The sequence below is a fragment of the Pyrenophora tritici-repentis genome, chromosome 9 (assembly GCF_003171515.1).
Source record: "Pyrenophora tritici-repentis strain M4 chromosome 9, whole genome shotgun sequence".
Taxonomy (NCBI): Eukaryota; Fungi; Ascomycota; class Dothideomycetes; order Pleosporales; family Pleosporaceae; genus Pyrenophora; species Pyrenophora tritici-repentis.
The window spans coordinates 1,624,717-1,652,222 of record NC_089398.1 but is presented as its reverse complement, the minus strand read 5'-3'; the positions used below and the strand labels follow the sequence as shown (position 1 = coordinate 1,652,222).

Here is a 27,506-nt window from a genome sequence, read left to right as displayed (position 1 = left end):
CAACATGGTGTTGATTGCCCAGTATGCTCAAACGCGTCCTGCGACGCCATTTGTCACACGCGTTATAGCGAAGCCCATGTAGACTTAATCCGCCATCGCGGCGCTCGCCGTATCATCAACAAAAGCCAATTCATCAGCCGAGACGGATGGCTATGTCCAACGTAAGAGCACAGAGAGCAGGCACTTCGCTCAACACGAGAAGCCGCAGTGCGTCGTCGATTCGGGCATGGTAACAATGAGCCAATGGTCAAGGCTGATTCCATGGCAATGTAAACTAAGTAGGGGTTTGCAGTATTACACGAAGGCGGTTTACTACAAGGAGCTGGGTACATCAAGTCTGCAACGTACAGTTGGTGTCGAGTGTGGCTGTATGCGAGGTGCTGTCGGCATCGGCCTCGGAGACCTTGGAAGCGCCGATCCATCCTATCCTCACCACACACGCAACTAGATTATTACCGTATACGTTCGTTGAGACAATAGGCACGTGTACAGATATTGATTCGCGCTACCTCATATGTTCCACTTTTCACTATAGGGATATGTTTGCGAGAGACCGCCTCTAGGAATTTCCATCACATGCTGACACTGTTGCGCGACAACACCGGCCCTTTTTGGTCAACTTACTCCACAATCCGAATATGGCGTTGATTCGGCGTCTGTTGTGGCGGACGAAGCATAGATGGTGAGCTACTGTTTCTGAGCGCTTGAGCAGCCCGCTCCTTGACCAAATCGGCCGCGGGCATAGACACCCCTGACATGTCATCATCGTCAAGGAAGTTGCGCATTTCGCAAATTGTCTCTCTACGACGAGGTATCGCTCTGACCGCAGACGTTGCATGGTTCCTTGCGTGTATACGCTTCTTTCCTATGGAGATGGAATCCCTATGTGCAAAAAGCTCCGCGGAAACCCCTCCAGAGCGGACGAGTCGGGAATGCGCCATGGTGACAGAGTCACGATGGCCTCGGAACCTTGTGTCTGCTTCGTCGACATTCGAAAGCTTACGAAACCCAATGGCTGGTTTCATATCTCGTCCACCGCCAATCCTCACCTCACCATCAGGGGTAGGAAGAGCCTGTTCCAAAACTGGGGGCAGATGCTCTGGGAGTTGTGGTAGTGTGTCTCTCAGGGCGTCCGAGAACGTCATCTCTTCCTTCGAAGCTGTCCTAGTCATTGGCGCACTGGCCGTACGAGATGGCGGGCAAGATGGGAAGCGTGAAGAAGTACAACTTGTCATCTGGCTGTTCGGGGGTGCTGATACTAGTAGTTCATCGTCGACCTCTATCGCGCAATCGTGATAAGCAGATCGACCATCGTCGTCGGGAAAAACCACGATGGTCGGTTTGAACTTCTCCGAAGGTGTGTTCCATGTTCCTGACCAACACGCAAGCTTCGAGTTGACTCGCTCAAGACCACGTGGCGCACCTGGAGCGGCTGCTTCCAACGCATGGCTTGCAGACGAGCTCCGTCTTCCTATGATTCTGGCGCTGTGCTCGGGTGGTACATCGTCCCAGACTATCTCGTAGCTTGCACTCTTCGTCTCTATTATCTGCATAGTCGGCGTCGCCGGATCGATATCTTCGTCGTTGGTAACATCCTGCGCATCCCATTGGGGTGCGATGGCGATGACATGGACATCTGTGCGTGTGACTGCAGTGTCTGCAACACTACTCTTCGTTGTGCCTATGGTGTTCGGGCATGAAGGTGAGGTCTTGGCTATCTTCTTCGTTACACTAGCACGCCTAGTGGTCTTCTCGGAATTATTCCTCGAAAGTGGGTTCGGTCTGTCCTGAGTGAAATGGCCTGGCGATAGCGAGAATGATGAACTTGAACCGTTTCCTTCGAAATCGACCGTCTTTACGCGGCGCAAAGTCCTGGACCCAGCGGTGACTTTTCCATGCTGAAACTCTTCCGGTGGAGGAGCGATGACACTGCCTGCTTTCTTCTTGATACATGGTTTGAGTGGTACGTTACGATCGCGTGTTCTGGGGTTCGCGAATGCTTTTGTTAGGTCGGGATCCGAACTTGAGCGTAACGCAGTAGATCTAGTAGGGCTCGGTCTTGATCTAGTCGCAGGTCCGCTCAAAGAAGATTCAAGCCGAGCTCGAGCAGGTCTAGGTAAGCGACTGGTAGCAAATTTCGCTTGCTCTTTGTGCTGCTTCTGGAGGGCAGTGAAGGGTGTCGCAGCATCAGGATTGGGAGAGCTTAGTTCGAGTCGTGAGTTACTTATAGAGCGCTGCGTGGCACGGCGAGGAGGTTGCAGTGCAGCCCGTGGAAGATGTTGGGGTACATTGGTTACACGGCGCTCGCCTTCTTTGAAGTGGACAGTATTCAACACGGTTATCGCAGTCAATCGCTCACTGTGAGTCTGGCTCGGCACAACCGTCTCACTGGCAGATCTTGCAATTGAACGTCTTGGGCCAGTTGTCGATATGGACTTTGCTGACTCGTTGTTGCCAGTTGAAATATTGTCTTCCCTTGTAGCATTGCTAGTAAGCGGGGTCGTGGGGGAAGTCTCATCTTCCGTGGATGGTGTTTCGTCGGGAACAGGATGTCTGTCTGCTGTGAGGTATGAAGCGAGCTTGGTAATAAACCCCTCGCCTGAACCAAGCATTATTCCCGCGGCCTTGGAAAATGAACGATGGCTATAAGCGTGAGCCAAGTCAAGGCGATGACTTTCACCTTCACTTAGGATTGAGAGACGACCGTCGCTGTCGGTAAGGATGACTTTTGAGTTAGGCTATCCGAAGTCAGTAGTATGAGAGCATTAGGATAGAGTTGTTGACAGGAGCTGCGTATGCAAAACAAGTCAAGTAAAAACTGGGAAGTCGACATGTGGGAAGAAGCTCTGTTGCGGTCGGTACTTACCTAGGTACTGCCGGGAGCCATGACGCTTCATCGTACCTGAAGAAGCCACGTCTCGAAGCACTTGCTTCTATGACACTGTCTTCTGCAGTGAGAACAGAGAAATTTCACGGGGGAAATAACAGCAACTGTGGCGATGAGATTGGGATGGTTTCGGACATGAGCGATCGATGCGATTGAGATACGGCCGCCACATCAAAATTGAGTTTGATTCAAAATAAACAACTTATCTGGAAAGGTAGAAATGCACCAAGCTTGACTCTATGCTTGTTAGTATTGGTGTTGCAACATACACAGATCCTTTCTGCTATACTCAGGTGCCGGCACCTGGGTGTCATAAAATACTTGACATACTAGTACACAAAGGCCAGCGTAGTCGAAAAACACGCTTATTAGATGGTAATTACCATACTGTTAAGTATTTTATGACGCCCAGGTGCCGGTAATAACGAAGCATTACCCCACGCGACGCGGATATCTGCATCCTTCCCTGGGGCTGGCCGACATGAACACACATCGTTACGATGACAAATTTCATCTTTATGCATGCCCCAAAGGCATATAGGATCGGATGGCCTGTGAATGTCCTGGTGTGGCCTGCCTATTGCGGCAAGACGCAGACCTAGGCCCAATTTCCGGTCAACGACTCATGGCATGTTTCCGGCCAACGTGTGCTTCCGTATCCACAACCGCGCCTTGAATCGTGCCGCTCGGGAGATCTGCAAATATTGGCTTCCATGTTTGAACTACATTCTGCCGTACCCCATTGGTGCTCTGCGAGCAGCACCTGCCCCTGCATCCTACGCTCTTGACGCCACATGCCTGCATACGCGGCTCATGTGGGGGCCATATGGGAATGAATCTAATCGCTTCACTTCGAGTAGCCAAACAACGGTCATACGCAGAATTTATTCGCAGTTTTATCTGGAATAGGTCCGGTACATAGTTGTCGCGTCATCGCGAGATGCGAGTTTATTTGCGATTGTTGACATAGGAAATTTAATCCTTTCAAGCTCCCATCTGAAACACCACTGTCGACTACTTTTGAACATGATATTTGCCACTTCTCTCCGACTTCTAGCTGTATCTGTCAGCTGGGTAGTCGCTGCTTCAATTAATACCCAGACTACAACCATTCCGACAGCTGATAATATTACTACCTGCAACAACCAGGTGTATAAATACGATACGCTCGCTGGTTACGGAAAGCTCCCCAGCAATACCCGTGACAAGTACGGCGACACCATTGGCGGTATCGGAAGTGCCATCGCATTGGAGCCGAAGTCTTGGAAACTCGCAGGTGATTCGTATACAGGTGTGGTCTATGGTCTACCTGACCGTGGCTGGAATACACAGGGCACACAGAACACCCAGAGCCGTATTCACAAGTTCTACGTCAACTTTACACCGGTTGAAGCCAAGATCGAGAAGCCAGCTAGTCCTAACCTCAAGATTGTTTACAATGACACCATACTCTTATATGGGCCCGACAGCACTCCTTTGACAGGTCTCGATGCCACTGGAAGGACCCAGTACCCGGGGTTTCCAGATCTACCCATGGCCCAATGTAAGCGTACAGCCGCTTCTCTCGTTAGACATTGCTTACAATTGCAGATACTGGCAATGGTTTCGGTGGGGAAGGAGATGGCGGTAGTCGTATCTCCCTAGACTCTGAAGGTCTAGTACTCAAAGACGGGAATTTCTGGATAAGTGACGAGTACGCTGCCTACATCTATGAGTTCGACCCAGAAGGAAAGATGAAAAGTGCTACCCCAACCCCAGATGCCATCACCCCTCAACGCAACGGCACGGATAGCTTCGACGCAGACTCTCCACCCATCTACGATCCCACATACACTATAACACCCGAAGATCCCACTTCCGGACGATCAAACAACCAAGGTCTAGAAGCTCTGACCTCGAGCCCAGATGGAGAGTACATCTACACCATGCTCCAAAGCGCCACCGTCCAAGACGGCGGCACCTCCTCGAAAAAGCGTCGCAACACCCGTCTCTTCGTTTACAAAAACTGCAACGGCACAATGAAGCTTGAAGCCGAATACGCTGTCCAGCTTCCCGTTCTCCCCAACGACAAAGTAGCCATCCAGTCCGAAATGCACTATATCAGCCCCACCCAATTCCTCGTCCTCGCGCATGACTCCAACGCCGGCCGCGGACAGAAGTCTTCCGAGTCACTCTACAGGAACGTTGATGTTATTGATATTTCTAAGGCCACCAATCTGGTCAATCAAACAGGTGTAAATGACGTTGGCGGACAGATTGCGAGTAGTAAGGGCAAGCTCAAGAAAGATATCCAACCCGCCGAGTACTGTCCCTGGTTATCCTTCAACGACAACGCACAGCTCGGCAAATTTGGTCTACATAATGGCGGTGTGCAGGATGTTAATTTGCTGAATGAGAAGTGGGAGAGCCTGGCTCTGCTGCCTGTGGATGCGAACGACTCTATTGGTAGATCTGCCGCTTCGTCGGATGATAAGAGTGCAGCGAGGGAGTTTTATCTCATCTCCTTGTCTGATAACGACTTTATTACTCAGGATGGTAAGTAGCTCATCTCATCTCTAGTAGTTGAATCTAGGACGTGTCGCTAACGGAGTGTTGCAGGATATATCAACGGTGGCCAGACCAGGTATGCTGATGCTTCGGGTCTTGATCTTGACATCCAGGCTCTGGTCTTCAAAGTCAAGGTGCCGAGTGCAATGTCTAGCACAGAAGATTAGGATAGTTGAGATGCGTGGTGGCATATCGTGATCGACTTACATGGGTTCTGGGTCAGTGAGACTTGAGCGTCTAATAGATGAGTATGGCCAATTTTGAAAGCATAATATTCCGTGGATATCCATAGGGATGCAGCTGGCAATACATAACAATACCCGCAATAAGGAAACCCCAACAACTCCAAAGATAAGAAAATCATGTCAGCATGACCCCGAAATACACAAAGAATACTAGACATGTGAATCCATCGACATGTGCTGCCAACAGACCATATCCCCGTGCCGTGTATCCATAGCACATACAACTGATCGTATGAGCCAAAACAGGGAAATTCCCATATCCCCAAAATAAGAATGCCATGTAAGCAAGACTCCAGAGTCCACAAAGAATATTGGACATGTGAGTCAATCGACAGATACTGCCAACAGATCATGTCCTCATGCCGTGTATCCATAGCACATACAGCCCATCGTATGTGTTGCAAAACAATTCAAGCAAACAGATAACAAACTAAAGATTTTTCGTCATCCTCCTGCCGCCTCCTTCTCAGCAAATACCTCTCACTCACTATCCGAGCCAGAGCTCTCTTCATCGTCATCGGAAGACGTGTCATCAATACCCCCACCCATTTGCGGACTCGACGCATAACCAGAAGTGTGGTATTCTTCCTCTTCTTCGTCCGCCCCTTCTTCGTCCATGTCATCGGCTTTCCTCTTCGCAAGCACTGAAGTCGTTTCTGAGCCAGCGAGAGTTTTGCCACCGTATTGGCGAGTATCGGAACTCTCAGTCTGGTCAGTGTCTGCCGAGTTGCTCCTCGTAGGACTGGCATGCGCAGTTGTCGTCTCATTCAGTGCTTTCGACACCTCCTTACCTCTCCTGTCCTGATGTCTCCTCAACTTCTCTTCTTCTCGTCTATCCAGCTCCTGATCGACTTCCATCAGAGCAAGCTCGAAAGCCTCCTCCGTTCCATTTTCATGGGCAATCATTTCATGGTAAACTTTGGAGCACATCTGATTGTGCGTAACTGGACCAATCTTGGATTTGAAAACCTTGCCCGGCTTCAAAGCACGGGGCTTCCATGTTGATAGACCGGGGGCTTCTTGGCGTACTACAGCCCCTGGGGGTAAGTAGAAGTCCATTGTCGCACGCTTGCCCATGCCTTGCTTGCTTGATCCACAACCAGGGCAGCTTTTCTTGTCGCCAGCAAGGTAGTAGCGTCCGAAGGCATGCCCGACGTCACATCTCCAAGCATACTCTTCATGTTTATCTTCTTTTTCCCAGTATGATCCATCCGGGATCTCTTGTCCATGCTCCATAGTCGTAGAGCCACTGGTGTGAGGACCAAGATCGGGCTCCGGCTCCGGTTCAAGCTCAGGCGTGGGTGTTTTGGGTAGTGGCTTCGGCTTCGGCTTGAGCCATTCAACAACAGTATCTGCAGCGACTTGCCGTGCCTCGTCGTGAGTTGCACCGGCATCGATAGCTTCCCAATAAGCATCTTTCGCCTTGGCGTTATGACATATACTTGAAGCCTTTCGTGCTTTTTTCAATGGCTTCGTTGGTTTCCAATGATTGTCTGGTACAGGTTGGTAAAAATAGGTCCTTGATGGCATGAAAAAGTCCATTATATTCACCGGACTATCTCGGACATTAGTATTGCAACCTTTACATGATTTGCAGTCTCCAGCATTGTAGTAACTACCAAGTGCATGGTTGATGCCACAACGCCAAGCTGGCTTCTCATCGATAGACATTGGTTCAAAGTAGGCAGTGGGAGGAATCTCCTGGTGGTCCTCGAGGGTCCATGATCCACTTGGATGGAGCGCCTGCGGCCTAGGATTCATCACCGACTTGTTCGAGGACTTGGCAGACATCGTTTTCTGTTTGATAAAAACGGTAGCTGTGGGCTGTCCTCCTGCAGCTTCTTCCATTATCCTTCTCTTCTTCGCAGGCCGTCGCGTACTTGGAGGATTAGTAGGGATTTCTATTGTTGGAACAATAGTATTGTCATCTCCTGCCTCATCGACTTGCTCTTGATAGTCACTGTTCGTGGGACGAAATCCTAGGGCGATAGCAGCAGCCACAGCTTCTCCGGTACTCATAACCGCTCGATCATTGGTCTGTAGTGGGTACCCCCGCCTTCGTTCCAGCCACTGTTTGTAGTCTTTGACTAGCTTTGATCGCCAAGTATTGACCTTTTCCGTGTGTGCGATGTCCTCAGTTAGTGCTGGTGAATTAGCAAAATTGATGTCGAGAATGCCATCTTCGTCAGAACCCAAGAGTTCCTCAAACTGGGAAAGGGGGGGCTGAGCCATATCATGTTGATACTCTGCGGGCTCTACGAATAGTCCAGCAGGATGGTCACCATCCTGGACATGGTGCGACGCTGATAGCCTTGGTAACAATTGGAGTGAGTTTTGGGTATCCGACTTGTGAATTGGCTTGTTTGTAGGACGATTCACGACTGGAAGACTGTACTGTGGAAATGCAAGCCAATCCCCGCGCGGTGCGACAACTGGCTTCTCCCTAACAGCTGCTCCGTATGAGCGCTCGCCTCTTTGTTTCTTAAAAGTTGGCAGTCTCACAGCTCGACCTGCGGGCAAGGTCTTGTGGCAGTTGCCCTTAAGAAGGGTATTGGTGACTTCTTCGATTTCTTCCAAGGGATCAACACCATGGTCGAGACTGTAATCATCCGTTGACAATCGTACCATGGATGGCTTCTGGCTGGCACGGTGCCATAATGTGCTCACCCTGTCTGCTACAGGGAATAAGTTATCAGGCCCATAGTCTGAGAAAGCCTCTGAGTTGATCTTGTACACGTCCAAGAACGGTGCACCTTGCTTCTTGTCGTTTGCCAGGAGATGAACAGTGCGACAATGGGTGTTTCGAACAATTTTCTTCGTAATATGAGTGATGTCGCGAGTGACTGTTCTCATGTAGTCCTCCATAGTGGGCTGTGCACAGTTTCCTTCTCCAGAGCATTGAGCGATCTGCTTGGGATGCAAGGCATGCGCCACAAAGGCATTCAATGATGTAAGTTCGTATGCCTTCTGGCTCGCTTCGTAAAGGATAAAGTTAGAGTAGTCCTTCTTAGAAGCTCGGCGGGTAGGAAGAACATCATTTCGTGCTCCATTCGTATGTGAGGGGTCCTGAGAAGTGCTGTTGCTGTTCAGGATACCTGTACTGTGTGAGTTGTGTAGCTTCGGTAAAGAAGTATTATACATCTTACTTGAACCCAGAGGAAGCTCACAAGGTATAATGAGTTCTTCATCAATTCCCGACCTGAGCATTGAGCCTCGGTTGCATCCGGCTTGCCCATGTTGGTCGAGGTTGCTTGGGCCAGCTGCAGCTTCAATAGTGCTAGGTGGTGGAAGCGCACACAAGGAGCTATCGCTCCAGTCGACTTCGTCCTCGTCGGCGTACGCCATCTCCTTGACGAAGAGATACTGCTTACGAACTTGATGGAGACCAGGGCTTGTGAGGATAGACAGGAGCAAGTGCTTTTGAAGAGGGAGACATTAAAAGCATGTGGTCGAAAAAGCCATGACGCGTAACCTGATGCACTGACAAACAGCGTGCATAATAGAACCGGTAAGTTCAGCCATGCTGCAACATGGGGTTCATGTTCGAGGTTCGGCATCGGCGCGATCGAGTCACAATTTCTGCGTTTGCCGTAGCTGCAAAGACTGACCGCCACCTAAGAGCTGAAATGCTCACAGTCGGCGTTGAGTTATTGACAAACAGAGCCTTCTGCCTGGAGCGATCATTGGTCACAAACCCGATGCCGCTGCACTTGCGCGGGGTAAAGAGCCGTTTGTTGCTCAGATACAGCTACAGCTCTCGGCCTTGGTAGCTGCGTCAAACACACTGGCGCTGGAGATGATAGGATCACGAGATCGTAGGCAGAAGACTCTACAATAAGGGCGGTGAGAGACATAAAACTGGATTTGCTGGTTTGGAAGTCATATCCGTGTTGGACAGGCAGCTCAGATATCACAATAAGGTAAGTTGTGCAGTTGTTGAGGTGGAGCGAAGTGATGTTTGTCGATAGCAGCCACAACGGCGATTAAGGGTTGAGAAATGCATGCTTGCATTTTCACCTTGAACAGACGTAGATTCGAAAAAGCCGGGGTGATGGAGGGATCACATGATTTTCAAACGCTTAAGGTGAGGCCCGCCAACAACCTGTGACCACAGAAGAAGCACGGTAGATATTGTGTATGTAATCGACACTGGTATCGACGAGTAGCTTCTAATACCGTACATACCGACGTTGATAGCACCCAGGGAGCGAGAAAAAGTTGACACCTCCGTTATATTCGAATCTTTGCACCTTCGTCCTATTACTGGAACTGTTGGTTGGCTTTGCACTAAGTGCGTAAAGGGAAATAACGATAACTAGGAATGCATTCTGTTCGGTGGTTCTAATTGATATCTACGAACATAGGTGCTACGAAGGTATACCTAAGCTCTTGCGCAAGGTGGGCCGAAGTCGGGCCGAAGTGTCCAGCAGCCGACGTCTCTACCGATACTCACGATCCGACACTGGAAGTCTTTTCTTTCTGGATAGCTAGTAACTCTGCTTGTATCGGTAGTGACAGTGTATAGCATTAAACATCAAAGCTTGTTGGCCTCTGCACCCATCCATCTACTCGGACTGTCAGCTTATTGCCGTCAATAAAGCGTTCAAGAGCGCGGTTTGGCGATGCCTTCGTGAAGGCGTCTGCAGGATTGTCTTCGCCATTGATCCAGCGGATCTCCGTGATCTCGCGACGCTCATATGATTGGCGCAGCGCCATAATATCGATCATGAGGCGCTTCTCCTTCGTTGTCCCAAGCTTTACTAGGCACTCGTACAAGGAGTACGAGTCTGTACAGATAACCAAGGGAATTGCAGGTAGTCCAAGTCGTTCTGTAACTATCCTTAGCGTGGTTGCAACCGCGATGCCTATGTCAAAGCCGTTGACCATGCCGTAGATCTCTGAGGCCAGTACGCTCCGTGTGATGCGCTTGCACTTTGTAGAGCTGTAGTGGATCACGTTGCCTTGTATTGTGAAGGTGTTGGCGCCAATGGACTCGTTGACGAGCATGAGGACAAAGCCTAGCTGTGAGCTGAGGTCCTTGTTGTTGGCAAAGGAGCCGTCTACAAAGACTATCAACTTAGCCTCCGTAAGGTTGACAGTGACGTAGCGTAGGCCACGAGTGAGATTCTCCATCTGCCATTTCAGGCGCTTGTTGAGTGCCTTAATGTCCTCGTCTGATGGTTGCTGCGCTTGAGCAGCTACGGACAGATCAAATGATGCCTCTGGTTGGCATGTTGATGCGATGTACGCTCCGCGGGCGCGTTGCTCGGTGTACTGTTGCGCGCGGTCGGGTGCCCTAATATCAACAAGCCTGACCCTTCCTCCTTGTCCTTTCTGCCTGAGGATTAAGACTCTGCTGGCGTCCATCGTAAGTGTACATCCATTAAAGTCTAACTGCACCTCTGGTGTCAGCATAGCCTTTGGTTTTGATCTAAACTGCGCCTTCTGGATCTTTTTCTCTTCGCGTGATAAGAACGCGGTCGTTCCGAGCATGAGGGTGTCGTCTGTCTGCATACCGACGATGCCGAAGACGTCTGCGTCGTCGCTGTTCGTGATCAACAGGCATGGGTCGTACGTAGATGTTGACATATCTAGTTCCTTGCAGTGGTGTCCGTGATATGTTGTCCACCAGTGGACTCCTGCCTCCGCGATCCCATATAGTGGCTTGATCACGTGGAGTATCGTGCCTTCTGGATATCGATGTACCAGCTCGGTAGGGAGGTGTGCGAGTATCGTCCTCTTCAGTGTTGTCTGAGCCTGTGGGTATGCCTGCGTAATATCACGTAGCTCAACGCTCATGCCGCTTTGTACTAGCCCAGGCGCCAGCGACATAATCAGGCGCTGGCTACATCGCTGGATGGTTGGCGACTGCGTTAAGATAGCCTCCTTGCCATAGTCTTGGTAGCCTTGGATAACCAGACGGGATTTCTCATAAGGCTTAGTTGTCTTTCCCTTGACCTCACGTACTAGGCGTGACTTAAAGATCCGGATCTTGCTGTGTAGCCTCTCGTCGTATTGCTCAAACTTGAAGACTCCACGACCTACTAGGTCGCTGATCTCTTGGTCATCAGACGCTTCAAAGGGGGCGCCTGAGGTTGTGATCACGCCATCGTTCCGTAGCTTGATAGCTAGCTCAAGATCGTCCTGCTCCTTCTTGGTGATGTACGCGTGCGCCTTCCGCTTGTTCTTTGACCCTGGAGGGCGGCCTCTTCTACGTGGTTGCGCTGCCGGAGGTACTGCTATCGGCTCGTGCGGCTCATTCGGCTCATTCGGCGCGTGTGGCGCATCAGGGTCGCTCCACAGGTGGTCTGGTCTGTAGTATGGCTTAACGACAGTTGATCTGAATGTCGCTGGACCATTAACCATGTCGACAGTGATGTTGTGGCCATCTGTACTGGCGATCTTGTACGGGCCATTCCAGCCATCACTCTCTCTCCATACTAAGACTTCGCTCTGGAGTGGGAGCGCGAGCATGTCTGCAGTGGCTGGTCCATTGCGGGTGTTCAAGGCGTCTGCAACTTGGCGCTCTGCAGTGAGCTTGCGCAGGGCTTTCGTCGCCTTTTGAATAGCCTCGCTGCGTTTGACCATTGATGGTGATGGCGGTGACTCTGCAGTCATTCGTGGGTACGCTCCAAAGACTAGTAACGTCGGGACTAGTCCATCAGGGCCAGCAGTATCGTTAACAGCCTTCACAGCCATCTGGAGAATCGCGTCGTCGGACATAGTGTCAGTGAGTTCTGCATGGAGTATGTCCCATGCCCGGCGTAGAGGGGCATGGTACCTCTCAGTTTTGCCGATAGACCAGTGCGCCTCCGTAGGTACTTGCTTGCATGTGACTCCCATGATCTTTGCTTCTGCGCGGAACTCTGCGCTCGCGAAGTTAGTACCTGCATCATGCGTGATGATGTCGGGTGGTCCCTGGTAGGTGTCGATCCATAGTATCCGCAGTGCTTGCCATGTTTCTTTAGCTGAGATAGCGCTGAGGAACCTCGCGCCTTGAAACGCTGTTGAGGAATCGACCACATGCAGTACAGGTTTGTTGCTTAGGTACATTACGTCCACCAGGATCTCATAGTTGAAGTGGTGATCATCCTTAAGAGTGAATTTGAATCGGCGCGGCGCGGAGCTGTGGAGCTGGCAGTGGTGGCAGAACTTAGTGACTTCTTCTAGGGTTCTTTCTTCGAAGTCGTTATGGCCAGCATCCTTTAAGAGTTTGACTAGTCGCGTAACAGCTGGGTGTCCAAACCGTCGATGGAGCCGTCGCAATTCTGTCTCCGTTAGGAACATAGTTGCTCTCTCTCTCTTGTTTAGATGGAACCAAGGATGTCCCCATTTGCGAATCACCGGGATGTGTACGTCATCCTGAACCAGCTCGTCTGTCGTATTGTTGAAGTATACCTTTAAGCGGTCCATGTCTGCAAGGCATAGCAAGAACGGCGTAGGCGCCTCGAGCACTTCGAAGTTGATTTTTCCGATCTCCGTAGAGACCTGCACGGTGCCAATCGACGCTGTAGCCTCGCCTTTTCCGAATTTAATAGACGCTTTCCCTGCTGTAGATGTGTCTAACTTAACCGTCGGATCTTCTCTCGTAAGTGCGAGGTATTGCTCCTTGCCGACCGTGGATACGTTTGCAGCGCCTGTATCTGGTAGGATTCCTTGGTACACAGATCGTGTGTAGCGGTCCTCAAGCAGGAACTGCGATGCTGGTGCTGACGGCGCGTCTCGGCTGTATATGTCGTCGCCCGAGATATGATGCAAGAACGCCTGGTCTGCAAGGCATTGCTCCTTGAAGAACTGGTGTTCAGAATGTGCTTCCGCGACGTCGTCATCCTCGTCATCCTCGCAGTCTTCCTCCTCTCTCCAGCCTCTCTGATTGTACTGGCTGGTGTGCTCGATCCCTTCGTATTCTGCAAGATGTACGGAGAAGTCCTCAGGGGCTGTGCACCTGTAAAGTATAGCGTAGAGAAGAACTGCGCACGGGCATCTTTGCGCTCTTTATCTGTGTGGTTGGTAGACCAGCATCCTTCCTTCCGGCAAACAAAGCATTTCTTCCTCCAACGTGGCTTGAATCCTCGTCCGTTGTCGTCGCGCTGCTCGCCTCCTCGGTATGCTCCTCTGGATCCGCCTCTGAATCCTCCTCCACCTCGAGATCCACCTCGGATCCTTCCATTGCCGTTGTATCGGCGGTCTAGGTAGTATTGATCTTCTGTGACCAACTGGGCGGTGTGTTGCCGTGCTAGGTGTGTTTCCACTGCGGATCGTAGATCTGAGAAGAGTCCTTCACAGATTGTGGCTGGCTTGAACAGTGCCATCTCAAGTTCTGGTACTCCTCGGCAGGCATTGATGACCGTAGTGCGGAGGGCATCCTCACCCTCAAAGTTCTTGCCAAGGGCACGCTGGCATAGCTGCAGCTTGTCAAGCAGGATCTGCAGAACCTCGTGTAGTCCCTTATCAGGGTTCTCTGCGCGGGTGCGAGCGAAGGTTGTAGTCGTCCAGTCTGTGTAGTAGTGCTGGTGATGGACGTCATGGTCGAAGTGGTTTTTGATTGCCATGTACGCATCAGCAAAGCTATCATCTCTCTCTACAACCTGTATGTAGAACGTCTCTGCACGCCCGGTAAGGATACGGGGAAACACTGCGTGAAACTGCTCCTCCTGGATATCTACCTGCCAGCAGATGCTGAAGAAGATCTTAATCTTATCGTCTAGGAGATCGTACGCATTCCCTGTATACTTGTTGCTATTGTCCCATAGCTTAGAGAACTGCGTGATCGTATTGGCTTCGAGCCGATCGTTGCGAGACCATCGCGGCGGTAGCGTCTTGTACGGGTCATGTGGTAGGCCAAGGGGTCTGTCAGGTACTCGGTTTGTAGGTTGCTGAGGGAAAGGTGTCACCTCGCCGTATGCGGTCGCTGGGGTCGTGTCTGTGTCTGCGGGTACCATTGTTGTGGTTGCATAGCCTGCTCCGTTTGTCGAGGCTGTGGTCCTGCATAGGCATTGATCGCGTAGGGCGGTTGTTGTAGCTCTTGATATTGCGGGTGGCTTCGAACGCCTTGTCTCACTCTATACTGCTCGCCCTGTGACGGACGTTGTGGCTGCGGCTGTAGCGGTTCCAGTGGCTGCGTCTGTTGCAGTGGCTGCTGCGCTTGTCTATCTATAGGGGCTGCTAGATGTGCGTTCTGCTGACGCTGGTACGCCTCAGAACGTTCGTCAAACTTCTCGGCCTTGAACTCTGCAGGGTCCCATTCGGGAGCGTTTTCTCCTCCTAGTAAGTTGAAGAGGGAATCAGCTACTCTAGCCCGAAATTTGCCTGTATAGACTCCCCTATACCGGAGCACAGTCTTCAGAGATCTTAGCGTAGTGCGCTCAACCTTCTGGAATAGCTCTCGTGTCCATCCTTCAAAGTCCCATTGGTAGTCGAAGTATAGTCTCTCATCCCATTCCATTCCTACATGGTAGTCGTGGATAGCCTTCGCGACCCAGGTTGTTGCGTGCGTCTCGTCTGCATCCTCTGGTGCGGGTACACCCCAGAGAGATGGGTTGATATAGTCAAACGTGACTGTGTATGGACAGTGTCGCATAAGGTGTTCAGCAGTAAACTTCGCTCCTGGGGATATAGTTTCTGCGCGCTTGCTTGTATTGCGTTCGGATGGATAGTTGAGTAGTTGCTCTTGAACATCAGCGTCTGTATCGCCAGAGTTGCTCTGGCTGCCTGCCATCGTGCCGGTGTATATTGACGCGTTGCCTTGTCTTGTCTAGCTGGTTGGTCGGTTCCAGCGCTTGTGGTTGTACGTGATAGGATCGTCCGGGGACGCTCGTACGGAATCGCTACGCGTTGCTGACGCACTATAGTCGTCCCGAGACTTCTCGCGTCGGGATATCAATAGTCTGTCGCTCTGCGCTGCTGACGTGCTGTAGTCGTCCCAAGACTTCTCGCGTCGGGATTTCAACAGTGTGTCTTTGTGCGTTGCTGACGCGCTGTAATCGAGCTTCGGCCTGGATTAGCAGCTTAGAGGGAGGTTTTGATCGCTATGCGTTATCTCTGCCTCGCTCTGTTCTTAGCACAGAATCTTCTCTCAGGAGTATAACGTCGTGCGTTAGGGAGGCTGTCAAAGATGCGGTCTGTCTCTTCTTCCTTGCTGTCTGTGATCGCCTCAAGCAATCACTGATCAGTGTTGGTTGGCTTTGCACTAAGTGCGTAAAGGGAAATAACGATAACTAGGAATGCATTCTGTTCGGTGGTTCTAATTGATATCTACGAACATAGGTGCTACGAAGGTATACCTAAGCTCTTGCGCAAGGTGGGCCGAAGTCGGGCCGAAGTGTCCAGCAGCCGACGTCTCTACCGATACTCACGATCCGACAGGAACATTAATAATGGTTTTTCTATCTTATATTCTCTTTCTTTACTCTTCATTTTACCTCTCTTATAAGCCTTGATTATCATCAAACTACGTTGTTGTGGTCGTGGAGAGGGAGGAAGAGAGGGTGAAAGTGAAGTGTCACTGGTTTCTCGCTCCCTGGGTGCCCGGGTGATAGCATCGTAGCCCTGACCGGGGAGTGGAGGTGAAGGTAGGAGCGGGCGGACAGGGAGCTTGGATGACTAAGCCATGGTCCAAATGCGATTGGTCGGCAGGTTGGACCCTGGAACTTAAGTCGATGTGGCATTTCAGGCGTCTTGGAGTCTCAAGCCTGCAATTGCTTCGACTACATTGAAAATGGGGAGGAAGCACGTTTCTTCATTAGCCTTTATACTGCCCATCCTCGCCAGCACTGCAGATGCGGCGTCAGACCCCGCCAGGCCGCGGGGTGTAGGCCCGGAGTGTATGTTGTACCTAGTGAAGCTTATGGAGAGGTTACAAACACAACAAGCTGTGTACTGACAGTCAATGTGTAGTTGCAAAGTACTACAAGGACGCCGAGACATTTAGTTGTATTTCGAATCCTTCAATCACGCTTCCCATTTCCCGCTTGAACGACGATTACTGCGACTGCCCTGATGGGTCCGACGAGCCAGGCACAGCGGCATGTGCATACCTCTCACCGCTCTCCCCACCCCAACCTTTGAGCTTCAAGGCCAAGGACGTCAACGCCACGCCTGCTCTCCCCGGCTTCTATTGCAAGAACAAGGGCCACCAGCCGAGCTATATCCCCTTCACAAACGTCAATGACGGCGCATGCGATTACGAACTCTGCTGTGATGGCAGCGATGAATACGAGGGTGTGGGCGGTATAAAATGTGTGGATCAATGTGCCAAGATAGGCAAGGAGTGGAGGAAGGCGGACGAGGCGAGGCAGAAGAGCCTCAGTGCTGCGAAGCAACGGCGGAAAGAGCTCATTGCCGAGGCTGGACGCATGCGGAAGGAGGTCGAAGACCGCATAGAGACACTCAAGACGAAGATTGAAGGTGCGACACTGCAGGTCGATGAACTGACGAAGAATCTGGCAGAGGTCGAGAGGGCAGAGCGAGGCAAGGCCGTCAAGGGCGCAGGCAAAGGCGGAAAGGTCACAGTACTGGCTGGCTTAGCTAAACAGAGGATTCAGGAGCTCACTGACAACGTCGTCCGGGTGCGCAATGAGAGGAATGCTGCACAAGCGAGAGTGGAGGAGCTCGAGGGTATGCTGAAGCGCTTCAAGGAGGAGTACAACCCCAACTTCAACGACGAGGGTGTCAAACGCGCCGTCCAAGCTTGGGAGAACTATGCTGCACAAGAACGGCCAGGCGCCAACGACGCTCTGGATCGTGATCTCGATGAGATTTTGAACCTGGAGTCCGAGAGCGCCATCAAATGGGAAGAGTTTGAGACCGTTGACGAGTCCGACGTGGAGCTACGTAAGTGCAGGCCTGAGGACACGCGCCAAATACCGAGCTGAACTGACCAACCTCTACAGTTTACCAATTTGAAGAATACCTACCTGAGTCTGTGCGTGGCTGGGTCGACAGCAAGCTCCGCGACCTGCGCGTCATGCTCATCGAGAACGGCATCCTCGCCGACACCTCCGACCCTGACTCGCCCGAACCCAAGGCCGTCACAGACGCAAAGTCTTCGCTCAACTTCGCCAAGCAAGAGCTAGATAACGACAAGTCGGAACTCACAAAGCACGAAGAAGACCTCACAACCGACTACGGCCCCGACTCCATCTTCCGCGCCCTCAAAGGCCGCTGTACGTCTACCGACTCGGGCGAATACACATATGAACACTGCTTCCTTGACAAGACGACGCAGAAGCCTATCAAAGGCGGTGGTCATACTGGCATGGGCAACTTTGCGCGCATCGATTCCATCACCGTCGATGAGGTGCTACCTGCTGACGGCAGGGGCTTGGGCAGCGGCGAGCGCATCGCCATCAGGTACGAAAACGGTCAGCATTGCTGGAACGGCCCGAACAGGAGCACATTTGTCATTCTGGCGTGTGCGGAAAAGGACGAGATTTGGAAGATTGTTGAGGAGGAGAAGTGCGTGTATAGAATGGAGGTTGGCACGCCTGCCGTTTGTGGCGTCGAGGTAAAGAAGGCTGCTCCAGAACACAGTGAGTTGTAAAAGCATGCGGATGTGAGGGGAAAATGTAGTAGGTGAGCGACATGATGATGAAGCGGTAGCTGAGCATATTGCGACTGATCCGCGGTGATCCTCAAGGCGCAAAACATGGACATAGATGACGTGAACGATAAACTTAAACTACTAAGCTTTTTCATTGCTACATCGGCTCCTCTACTAGACATGGCCCATGCTGATGATCGTGACAAAATGGAAGAATAGTATGTAAACTGTCATGGCAAAATGCATTCCCTAAGTGGATGTACTGCATATATATACATGGAAGAAGAAAACAGGATACAAGCCGTCCTTGGGTATCTCCGAATGATGGATCGACGTAAAGTAACTCCAATAACTCCTCTTTCATCCCTTGTTTTAGCTTGCGGAGTAGTGCAATCTTTGGCTGTCATCCCGCTATACCATCAAGCGTGATCACACCTAGGTGTCATAAAATACTTGACAGTGTGGGTAGGCACCGAATAGGCGTGTCTGGCGACAACAGTGACCCTTGTACACTAGTATGTCAAACCTAGGTGATCAAGTCTGCCCAAACAGTGAGCTCTTCCAGACTTCAGCTGTACTGTACATCCCAGCTCCTGTCCGTGCTCGCAAGCAGCATTTTGAATACGTTGCCTGTCGCAGGTTCTGTATCGACGACGTCCGTTGCTACCCGATAGTTTTGTAACCCGTCGTTATCCAGGAAGTCGAGGCGTTCCCTCCCAACTTGGTCGTCGCCGAAGCGAATGAATTGGATGCCGACTCCCTGAAGCTGGCCACTTTGTACTAGCTTGTCCACCAAAAGCTCGATGTGTTGTACCGTAGTCTCAACACAGTTATTCTCTTTTGACCAAACGCCATCGGTGAAGATGTATATATTCATCCCGGTCTTCTCGGCCGGCGCGGGCCGCCAGGACGATCGCTTGTCCGGTTGATTCTGAGGATAACGTGGAAGGATCTTGCTGAGTGCAAGGCCCATCTGACACTGACCGCTAGGCGTAACTCTTTTCAGAGTTCTGATGAGGTTCCTCCGGTCTTTACTGCGGTCGTCTAGTGAGCAGTTATTGGTGAAGCGGAGCTCGATGCCATCTGGGTCCAGTTCCTTGACTAGATATGCTAGAGCTTCGAAGACGCGTCGCACCTGCTCCCAGTGTTTTTTCATAGAATTCGAGTCATCAATGAGGAAGATCTGGTGGTACTTGGTTAGCTACTGTCTTGAGAATGATTTCCCACCCTTGCTGTACTTACCTGATCCCGGCCATGTAGTCTATGTAACCAGTCTTGATCTTTTAGTCTCACTGCCGAAGAGCTTTTCTTTTTTGAGATCCATTCCAATACTCCATCTATATTAGCATAGGGAAGATCCGACCCTTCTTTAGCCAACATGGGCGATGCACTAGGGCTGTCATATCTATACGACATCACTCTGGATGCGCTTCCAGGTGTTCTTGGAACATAATTAGACGTTTTCCTTTTCTCTTCGATTATGTTTGAAGGGGAAGGGAAATGGTGGGTTGGCGATTGCATTGGTATTTGGCCTATTCTCAGCCCGAGCCCCTCGTGAGGAAGTACTGGAGGCGGTGATCGTTGCGCGGGTGACTGAGTAACGGCGGTCGGCTCCAGTGGCCTAGCCAAATCTAGAGCTTCTGTGATATGTTCGTAGACCGCGAGTGCGGTCGGTCGGTAGTCTTTATGTCCCATCATTTTCTCGATCGTGTGTATCACCTCAGGCATGATACCATCAATGTTTATTCGCCTTTTGTGTATAACTTCACGATGCTGTGTTCGAACAACGGGGAGCACTTTTGTGCCATCATGGAAGCACCCACTATAGGCGGTATTCCTTATTGATGGGACAGCAGAAGTTGCTGTTTTTCGTTTGTCATGGTAATCGATCCAACCCTTGGCGCCAAATACAGACCATGTCGCAGCTTCGCTGAGCACACAAGCTAAAGACCAAATGTCTTTGCTAGGGTTTGCTTGTTTTATGCTTTGCCGTTTGAAACTGTCTCCTTCTCCGCGAAAGTACTCGGGTGCGCCTAACACGGGTTAGCGTCGAGCGCGAGGCAGCTTCCCTGCTGACATACTATACATCTGCGTGCCATGTACATCGCGTGAATGCACTTCATGGTCAGAATCACTAGCTAGAACATATCCAGCGAGACCAAGATCTGAGAGTTTGAAAAAAACATCGTACGGACTTTCTCCGTACGGTTCGGACACAAGGATATTATCCGGCTTGATGTCGTTATGTAGACTGAGGAAATTAGCGGGGAACATCTACAGTAAGTGCGTTACTCCATACCCTTGTTGATACGAGTGCGCGTTCGCTGGGTCGGGATAATGGTGTATACTCGCAATTGGCTTTGTGATCTGTATGAAGTTCTCCCAGAATTTTAGGATGTGTTCTTTTGACATGGGCGGCTCAGTTTTGTTGAAATATTCTGTCAGGGTACCGCCTCCGACATATTCGCGCAGTATGTTACACGTATCCCCCTGAGTCCATGAGCCATAGAAGTGAGCTATGTATTGTAGAGCGTCTCCGCCGGTTGGGTGATTTGAAAGAGCCCTATACGTCTCCACTTCGTTATCGTAAAACTTCCTCCTGTTTGATCGACATGACTTCAAGATGAAGACGTTGGTAGTCGGTTTATCGTGCTCATCCTTAATGTGAAGCTGTCAGCGACTGTGCGATGTGTAAAGCTGTACACACACACACAGGGTAACCGTAACTTACCTGAGTAAGATAATTGTATTCCGGGAATACCTCAACCCGGAATACGGTAGAATTCGGGCCTTGTTTCAACACTTCCATCCTTTTGAACGGTATGACCATTTCCTCGGGGACGCATTTGTCGGTAAAGCGGCCTCGCTCGAGCCGCTTGGCGCAAAATGGCCATTGCGCTTTGTAGAATTCTTCGAAGAAGGACGTTGATTCACCAAACCAACCATTTGGGTGTTCGAAAGGCAGCCTGTCGTCTGCTAGGGAGTCGTGGCTCGTGAAGTGGGATATGTAAGCGCCCTTTCCAATCTTGAGAAGAATCGCGAACACAACTATGTACTTGTCCTGGATCACTTCTTGGTTGTGGGAAGTACGTTGAACGTAACATAGAAGCTTTCGCAGCCTCTCTTTGTCAAGGTATCTCTTGAGCTGGTGTATCGATATGAATGCTCGACCGCCAGCTGGCAAAGATTGATTCGCCGCAAATAACGTCCATTGTTTCAGCTGGTCAAGGAAGTCGCGAAGTTCATTGGGTGCCGCTCTAGTAGCCATCGGGGTTGTCGCGCATAGGGATGTGTCTTCTAGGCAAGCGGTCATGTAGGTGTGGAGAGCTGAAATGAGATGATGGCAGCGCCCCAAAAGATATCGGGGTGCCAGGCTTATAGGCTGCAAAGATTTTCCGTCGCCTTGCACAGCGAGGCTGAATCCTGACGGGTGCCTGGCAGCCATATAGGCTCGCTAAGCAATGAAGGACCCCGCCGGAGTCTGTCAGCCACCACTATACAAATCTACCTCAGCCGCCCCTCGACACATTGGTTGCGGTCTCATCTTCTCTGAAGTGTAGAGGACAGTACTCAAAATACGATAAGACGCGATGTTGATAAGAGAAGCAGTAATGGAACAGAGACGAGAACAAAAAGCAGTAGATTAAGCGCCAGCCGCTTTCAAGGCTGAATTGGGCGAAAGAGCAGCTACTTGCTGGCTTGATCCCGTCAATTTGGCACTGTACATGCGCGAGTGATTGAAGCCCAACCTTGAAGAGATAGGAAACATAGACGTCTTAATATGGTGATAACTAGGTAGGTAAGTAGGTTTCGGTCAAGCGAACTGAGAAGGCGCGAACCTGCCAAGACGCGCCGGTCCATTGCCGACCATTCAGCTCAAAGCATCCGATAAGCCCACTCATCTTCCCGACAGGTGTGGGTATCAACCTCCAAAAGTATGTATGGTTCGTTTACAGCACATTGTGCCTGTATACGTCTTCGGCTCGTGTGCGCCGACAGATTTCAGTCACAAAGCGGTACCTTAGCAGGCGTAGGCATCTCTTGTCGAAATGATATTGTTACTATAACTCAGGAAATCTATATTACCCATAAACTTAATTGGCTGTAAGCAACGCTCAATCGCCTGTGTTCTACCTATTTTACGCATATCTGCCACTTTAGACCTCACTGACCGCTTCAGATAGCTTGTCGGACCGAGCCTCAGTCTTCATTTTAGCCCAGCGATAGATAACGTACCAAACAAAGAATGTGAATGCCGTCAAAGGCAGGGATATGGCAAGGTATATGCTGAGGCCCTTTGTCTGCAGATCCTGTCTGTCATTCTCGAATTTGAGAATATCTGTGCTCATGAAAGTCTGTGCGGCATCAGTAAACGCGTAAGTGTGTAACAGATGACTGAGGACTTACGGCAATGAAGGTTGCCGGGAGGAAAAAGAGAGTCACTGTAGTGATCACTCTCATTGAAACAGTCTCTTGCGTAGTCTTTACGGCGAGGGCCTGCATCGTCAAGGTCATCTCCTCCATGCGAGCCGCGGACTCCCTTGACTCTTTGGCGTAAAATTCGCTGGCTTTGGAGCTTCGGTGCTGCAGCATACCGCTAACCTGTAGGTTGTTCATTAGCGTGGCAATTTTACACATATGTGATTCAGGATATTGCTGTATTTGATACGCTTGATGATGGTTCGACCAAGACCTTAACCGATGTAATTGCCTTGCTTTGTTATTCGAGATGCGAGGGATGGAAATGCCGATGCAATCGACTAAGAGAAATAGTATTTACCAATGTTTTTCTGTTATTCAAAAGGAGCAGTAGTGTTTCAATCTGTGATTCTAGCATGCGCAGGTCTTTTTCAACTCCAATTACACCTTTGTCAAAATTGAAAAGACTCTCCTCACGGTGGCGGGCCATCTCGTTGGGAAAGTTGGTGTGATGCGTGAAGTGTTGGTACTGCTGTCTTAGATGTGTAAGCACCTCCATATTTAGCTTCATATGAAGGAGAGCTTCTTGTGCCTTTTCTTCGATGTGCTGAATGTCCTGTAGGGTCTGAAATGTGAAGGTACCTGGAATTTTATCCAGTTCATCTTGCGATGTAGAGGGTGGTAGTTGCGGAGGTGGAAATTTGTTTGAAGACGGCGCCAGTTTCTCATTATCGGATGGCGTCGGTCTATTGCTGACATCTTCTACCTTCCACGGCCATGGAACGGACTTGAGGAGGGAACTTGGTCTAATAAATGCGAATTTCTTTCTCTTGGTAGGATCTCTTGGCAGCACCGTTGACCAAGTATTGTAACGAGTATTAAGCCTCGTTGGAGGCTGTGAAAGTAGCGATGGTTGCGATTGCATAGCATCTTCTGGAACGACAGCCGAAGGTATCGACAATGGAGATAAAGCTTCAAATCGCGACGCACGGCTTGGGTGAGGAGCCCAGGACGCTTTGCGAAAGATGCCTATACCTGTTCGTGGACTCATGACACTCGATACAGAGGGTGTCGTCACTAGCGTGAGTTTCTTCTCCACTTTGAATTCCAATGCTCCTTGTGTCGTAGCTTGAAGCTGATCTTCTAGCTCATTGATGTACCAACGCCAATTTTCACCTGACCAATTGCACAACAAGAGATGTATCTCGAGCGATGTATTGAATTCATCGCAAGAAGGTGAATGAACGGGCTGTCTTGGTTTCTTGGTAGCAGTATCGATATGGTTCAAACGTTCAAGAGCTTCGGTCACTCTCTCTTTGATGACTTTGTTCCCCTTGACGAATATCCAGAACGTTTTCCTAGTTTTCAGGTCGAACGTGTGATATACAGCACATTGTCGTATCGACCATGGTGAATGATCTTTGCACGGTTCTACTGACCGCAGGTTGTAGCACAACCGGATATCTCTTCCTGATCGGCCCAGCGCAGTGGGTATAGATGAGTCCAAATAGTTAGCTAGTCGAGACTCGTCTCTCAGCCCGCTGAAGTGGAAGTCCCGTGCGAATCCTTGCCGTCCAAACGGGAACAAAAAATCCAGAAATGACGGGTTGACCTGGAAGAACGTGCACAGAAAGCTAAACATGTCATGGGTAATGCGTAACGACGCTCGGCTGTGACCAGCACTCAGAAATCTGTTGCCGTTAGCTAGAGCTGGGGTGGGTTCAGTGATCTCTTACACGCATCGCCGTCTAGGGTCGATGTCCTCTGGTTGGGCAAAATTCCTGCAGCCTAAGATGAGTTCCAGTTCGCGTTGGTCTTTGACGCATGATTTGATATGACCTTTGATAGACTTAGTATTCATTGAGTTGACTGTGAATAGAGTACGTACAGTCCGTTGAATCGCGATATTCGAGGAAGTCAACAGCGGCCTTGTTTGGGTGGAATAGCGACCCTGACAGAGATTCCAGTCTGTCGGAATAACTCTTCACATTATATGAAGAGATATCATGCTGTCTTAGATTTCTTGGGTATTGACGATACGTTTTGCAGGAAAGAACGAATTGATCCATTGTTACTGGGTATATACTAGATAGTAGGCAAAGTGGCATTTCGACCCAGAGCAAGAGGCAAGCTAAATAGAGATGACCGGTGTACCAAGTCGGGCTGTTTCCAATTAGGCGAAATTTAACTCGGCCCCCAACAAGGCAGCGAATGATCCCGACTGATGATTCGTAGCGCCCCACGTTGGCGACTTCCCGCATCCTCAATCATCTTCCCATCGAAGATCCGCGAGCCCTTCCTTCTGTTCCTGATTGCTTTCAGAACTATCGACAAACTGGTGGGCATCAAAGATCACATACTGTTGATAATGCACTAGGGATCCAAAACTTGTAGTACCCGTTGACAACCTGTGCGTAATGATCAATCCACATATCCACAACAAGGATAAAGATGGTCTTACCGTGATGAGAAAATCGTAATGGCCGAACAGCCCGGTCAGGTATTTTTCCAAGTCCTGCTGATCCAGGCGGTACGTTTCAAAAGAGTCCCAGACGTATGCCATTGGCAATCCGACTTGTTGTAAGCGATGAGGCAGTGTTATGTGTGGCGTTAGCCCCAGTAGATCGTCGGTATGATCAAAATGGCCAAGATTGATTTAGGCCTAAGGTATGGATGTCTTCTACACCCCGCGCGCAGCCTTGACTGAAACATATACAAGAGTTAGGCTGTAGTTCTACGACGCGGCTCTGCTTCACTCCCTCATGGCACCGCCAGTGCTCCACCTTCATTGATAGAGCAGATAGGACTATCACCAGGCTATCTCACGAGCCGAATGACGATATATAATTTGTACATGCATGCAATAAGGAGTCATCTGCCATCCACATGAGTCTTTAGTGGTCAGGTCGTAATTCCGGTGAAAGATGATGCATGCATCACTTGTAATACCCACCTACCATATGTCGTGGATCAACCATGCTTCCTGTAGGCTGACTAGATAAGCTTGGTGGCTTCCAGGGCGCGGGGGCGAAATCTTATCCGCCTCAGAAGGCAAGGCAGACCTGTTTCTGAAGCCAGGACGAGTTTCTGCCTGTATGGTCCATTGGCGAGGGGAGAAGCACCATAGGCCCAGACCTGCAGGCGCAATATATCTAATTCGATTTCAGTCTGTCAAAACTTGATACATGCGCAGGCTCGGACGGGTGGAATGGTCGAATCTATACGAATGGCAACACGCTACTTGAGTGGGTGTAGATCAGGCTGTGTATCATAGCAAAAAGAACGCGTTGGGGGCGGATATGACCCAAACATACTGTGGGACACATCTTATCGCGTATCACGTGTACTTGGTTTCATTGAGTATTGATGTATCTAAGGTACGTGGTCTTGGTGCACGGACAGCATCCACGATGACGGAACTGCCCCGCTAAGAGTGACTCCAAGGCAGCCCCACCAAAATTTTGGTGCTGTCGAGTTCTGAGATCCGACTTTTAGAAAAATACCAGCAACGTTACCTCCTTGAAGGAATATCAGGAAAATCAGAATTAGGGAAATCTCTGTCTTTCAAATACTCCCAAAAAGCGCAGAAAAATGACGAAACCCAAAGATGTTCGCACTCTCGTCGACCTTACAAAAACCACACAAGCGCTCCTTGTACACTATCAATCCTCCCTCGCGCCGTCTAAGGAGGCTGTCTCAGGGTCTGAAACATCGGCCACTGAGATAGCAGACCCTCTCGAACTCATCAAGTCGTCTACGACCCTCCTCAAATCGCACACGACCACCCTTTCGCTCCTCCTGATAACCCCACCTCTCACGCCATCGGCGATAATAGCAAAGATTGGCGATGTCAGCTCCGGGCCGTTGAGTGGAATGGTTACGGCTGCTTCATATGTTCCGCGGGAGGGGCAGAGGGGCGATATTGGAAACATTATGCGTACAGAAGTCAAGGCGCAGGTACGGAGGCTGTTGGGATCGTGGGGAGACGTTCTAGTCATGATTTTGAAAATGGCAGAGAAGAAACAAGCTGCACAAGCAAATGGGGCGGCAACAACAAAAGAAAATGGGCCGACGGAAAGCGAGAAACAGGAAGTCCTCTCGGCAACCGGCGTGGTTTGGGAAGCATGTGACGTGTTGCTGAAGCTATGCGCAGATGGAGTGGTCGGGCTGGTCGTCAAGAAGGTGCAGGAATTGAGAGCAGTGTTGTTAGATGCGATTGAGGAGCTGAAGGAGTGGGGCGAAGACGTCGAAGACGACGACGACAAAGCAGAAGACAGCGATGACGAAGACGATATCTTCGGCGCATCGAATAAGCTTGGCAAAGATGACAAGGAGCTTAAGAAGCTGCTGGACGCTAGCGTTAAGAAGCTCAAGATGATTGGCATGCTATATCAAGCATTGATCAAGAGAAGACTAAAAACATACCCAGCGTCCTCCACGCTTGAACCTACGGCAAACGCGAACGGCACAGGGCCAAGTCCTAGCAAAAAGCTTGACGACTTGATGAGCATACTGAAGACGATACCGGAGACTGTTGATGATATAGCTGGCGCCTTTTACGATCTTGACGAAGACGAAGCGAAACAAACACTAGAAAAATGCTGTGCAGAGACAAAGAGCGCAATTGAGCTTGTAAGACAAAGTTGGACGGGCGAAGATGACGAGTTCACAGGGTGGTCTACCAAGTGGGTGAGCGCAATAGAAGCAGCATGAAAAGTTGACTCTGCGTATTCAAGCATCACTATCATCTATGTATAATAACGACGCTGCATCAGAAAATGGGTATGGTGTTTATTCCGAACAAAATGGTACAAGCAACGAAGCGGAAAATTCCTACATGAGACTCTCTCGAGACTCTTCCATTATC

At 50.3% G+C, this 27,506-nt stretch overlaps 10 protein-coding genes across 10 annotated transcripts; 3 read left to right on the top strand and 7 right to left on the bottom strand.

Annotated features, from left to right (window-relative positions):
* Positions 1–620: 620 nt before the first annotated feature.
* PtrM4_149990 (uncharacterized protein) lies at positions 621–2,612 on the bottom strand (the record flags this gene model as incomplete). Its single annotated transcript, XM_001938556.1, has 1 exon — positions 621–2,612. One exon carries the CDS (start codon positions 2,610–2,612, stop codon positions 621–623), a length of 1,992 nt encoding a protein of 663 aa, XP_001938591.1.
* Positions 2,613–3,913: 1,301 nt separating this feature from the next.
* Positions 3,914–5,601, top strand: PtrM4_149980 (Phytase domain containing protein; the record flags this gene model as incomplete). The annotated part of the gene is made up of 3 exons (XM_001938557.1): positions 3,914–4,430; positions 4,478–5,422; positions 5,486–5,601. The coding sequence occupies 3 exons, from the start codon at positions 3,914–3,916 to the stop codon at positions 5,599–5,601; spliced, it is 1,578 nt and encodes a 525-aa protein (XP_001938592.1).
* A 558-nt stretch (positions 5,602–6,159) lies between these two features.
* PtrM4_149970 (uncharacterized protein) lies at positions 6,160–6,297 on the bottom strand (the record flags this gene model as incomplete). Its single annotated transcript, XM_066110030.1, has 1 exon — positions 6,160–6,297. The coding sequence occupies one exon, from the start codon at positions 6,295–6,297 to the stop codon at positions 6,160–6,162; it is 138 nt and encodes a 45-aa protein (XP_065960013.1).
* A 289-nt stretch (positions 6,298–6,586) lies between these two features.
* Positions 6,587–9,024, bottom strand: PtrM4_149960 (uncharacterized protein; the record flags this gene model as incomplete). The annotated part of the gene is made up of 3 exons (XM_066110029.1): positions 6,587–6,609; positions 6,669–8,774; positions 8,826–9,024. The coding sequence occupies 3 exons, from the start codon at positions 9,022–9,024 to the stop codon at positions 6,587–6,589; spliced, it is 2,328 nt and encodes a 775-aa protein (XP_065960012.1).
* Positions 9,025–10,206: 1,182 nt separating this feature from the next.
* On the bottom strand, positions 10,207–15,397 carry PtrM4_149950 (DUF1421 multi-domain protein; the record flags this gene model as incomplete). The annotated part of the gene is made up of 3 exons (XM_066110028.1): positions 10,207–13,616; positions 13,658–14,529; positions 14,574–15,397. The coding sequence occupies 3 exons, from the start codon at positions 15,395–15,397 to the stop codon at positions 10,207–10,209; spliced, it is 5,106 nt and encodes a 1,701-aa protein (XP_065960011.1).
* Positions 15,398–16,396: 999 nt separating this feature from the next.
* PtrM4_149940 (glucosidase 2 subunit beta precursor) lies at positions 16,397–18,220 on the top strand (the record flags this gene model as incomplete). Its single annotated transcript, XM_001938559.2, has 3 exons — positions 16,397–16,502; positions 16,576–17,511; positions 17,571–18,220. The coding sequence occupies 3 exons, from the start codon at positions 16,397–16,399 to the stop codon at positions 18,218–18,220; spliced, it is 1,692 nt and encodes a 563-aa protein (XP_001938594.1).
* Positions 18,221–18,788: 568 nt separating this feature from the next.
* PtrM4_149930 (SPS1, Serine-threonine protein kinase) lies at positions 18,789–21,488 on the bottom strand (the record flags this gene model as incomplete). The annotated part of the gene is made up of 5 exons (XM_066110027.1): positions 18,789–19,403; positions 19,463–20,253; positions 20,302–20,471; positions 20,520–20,878; positions 20,952–21,488. The coding sequence occupies 5 exons, from the start codon at positions 21,486–21,488 to the stop codon at positions 18,789–18,791; spliced, it is 2,472 nt and encodes an 823-aa protein (XP_065960010.1).
* An 889-nt stretch (positions 21,489–22,377) lies between these two features.
* PtrM4_149920 (CorA, Mg2+ and Co2+ transporter) lies at positions 22,378–24,708 on the bottom strand (the record flags this gene model as incomplete). The annotated part of the gene is made up of 5 exons (XM_066110026.1): positions 22,378–22,575; positions 22,628–22,822; positions 23,001–24,330; positions 24,376–24,478; positions 24,528–24,708. The coding sequence occupies 5 exons, from the start codon at positions 24,706–24,708 to the stop codon at positions 22,378–22,380; spliced, it is 2,007 nt and encodes a 668-aa protein (XP_065960009.1).
* Positions 24,709–24,902: 194 nt separating this feature from the next.
* Positions 24,903–25,202, bottom strand: PtrM4_149910 (uncharacterized protein; the record flags this gene model as incomplete). Its single annotated transcript, XM_066110025.1, has 3 exons — positions 24,903–24,947; positions 25,000–25,047; positions 25,101–25,202. The coding sequence occupies 3 exons, from the start codon at positions 25,200–25,202 to the stop codon at positions 24,903–24,905; spliced, it is 195 nt and encodes a 64-aa protein (XP_065960008.1).
* A 1,028-nt stretch (positions 25,203–26,230) lies between these two features.
* On the top strand, positions 26,231–27,352 carry PtrM4_149900 (GCIP domain containing protein; the record flags this gene model as incomplete). The annotated part of the gene is made up of 2 exons (XM_066110024.1): positions 26,231–26,871; positions 26,998–27,352. 2 exons carry the CDS (start codon positions 26,231–26,233, stop codon positions 27,350–27,352), a joined length of 996 nt encoding a protein of 331 aa, XP_065960007.1.
* Positions 27,353–27,506: the final 154 nt, after the last annotated feature.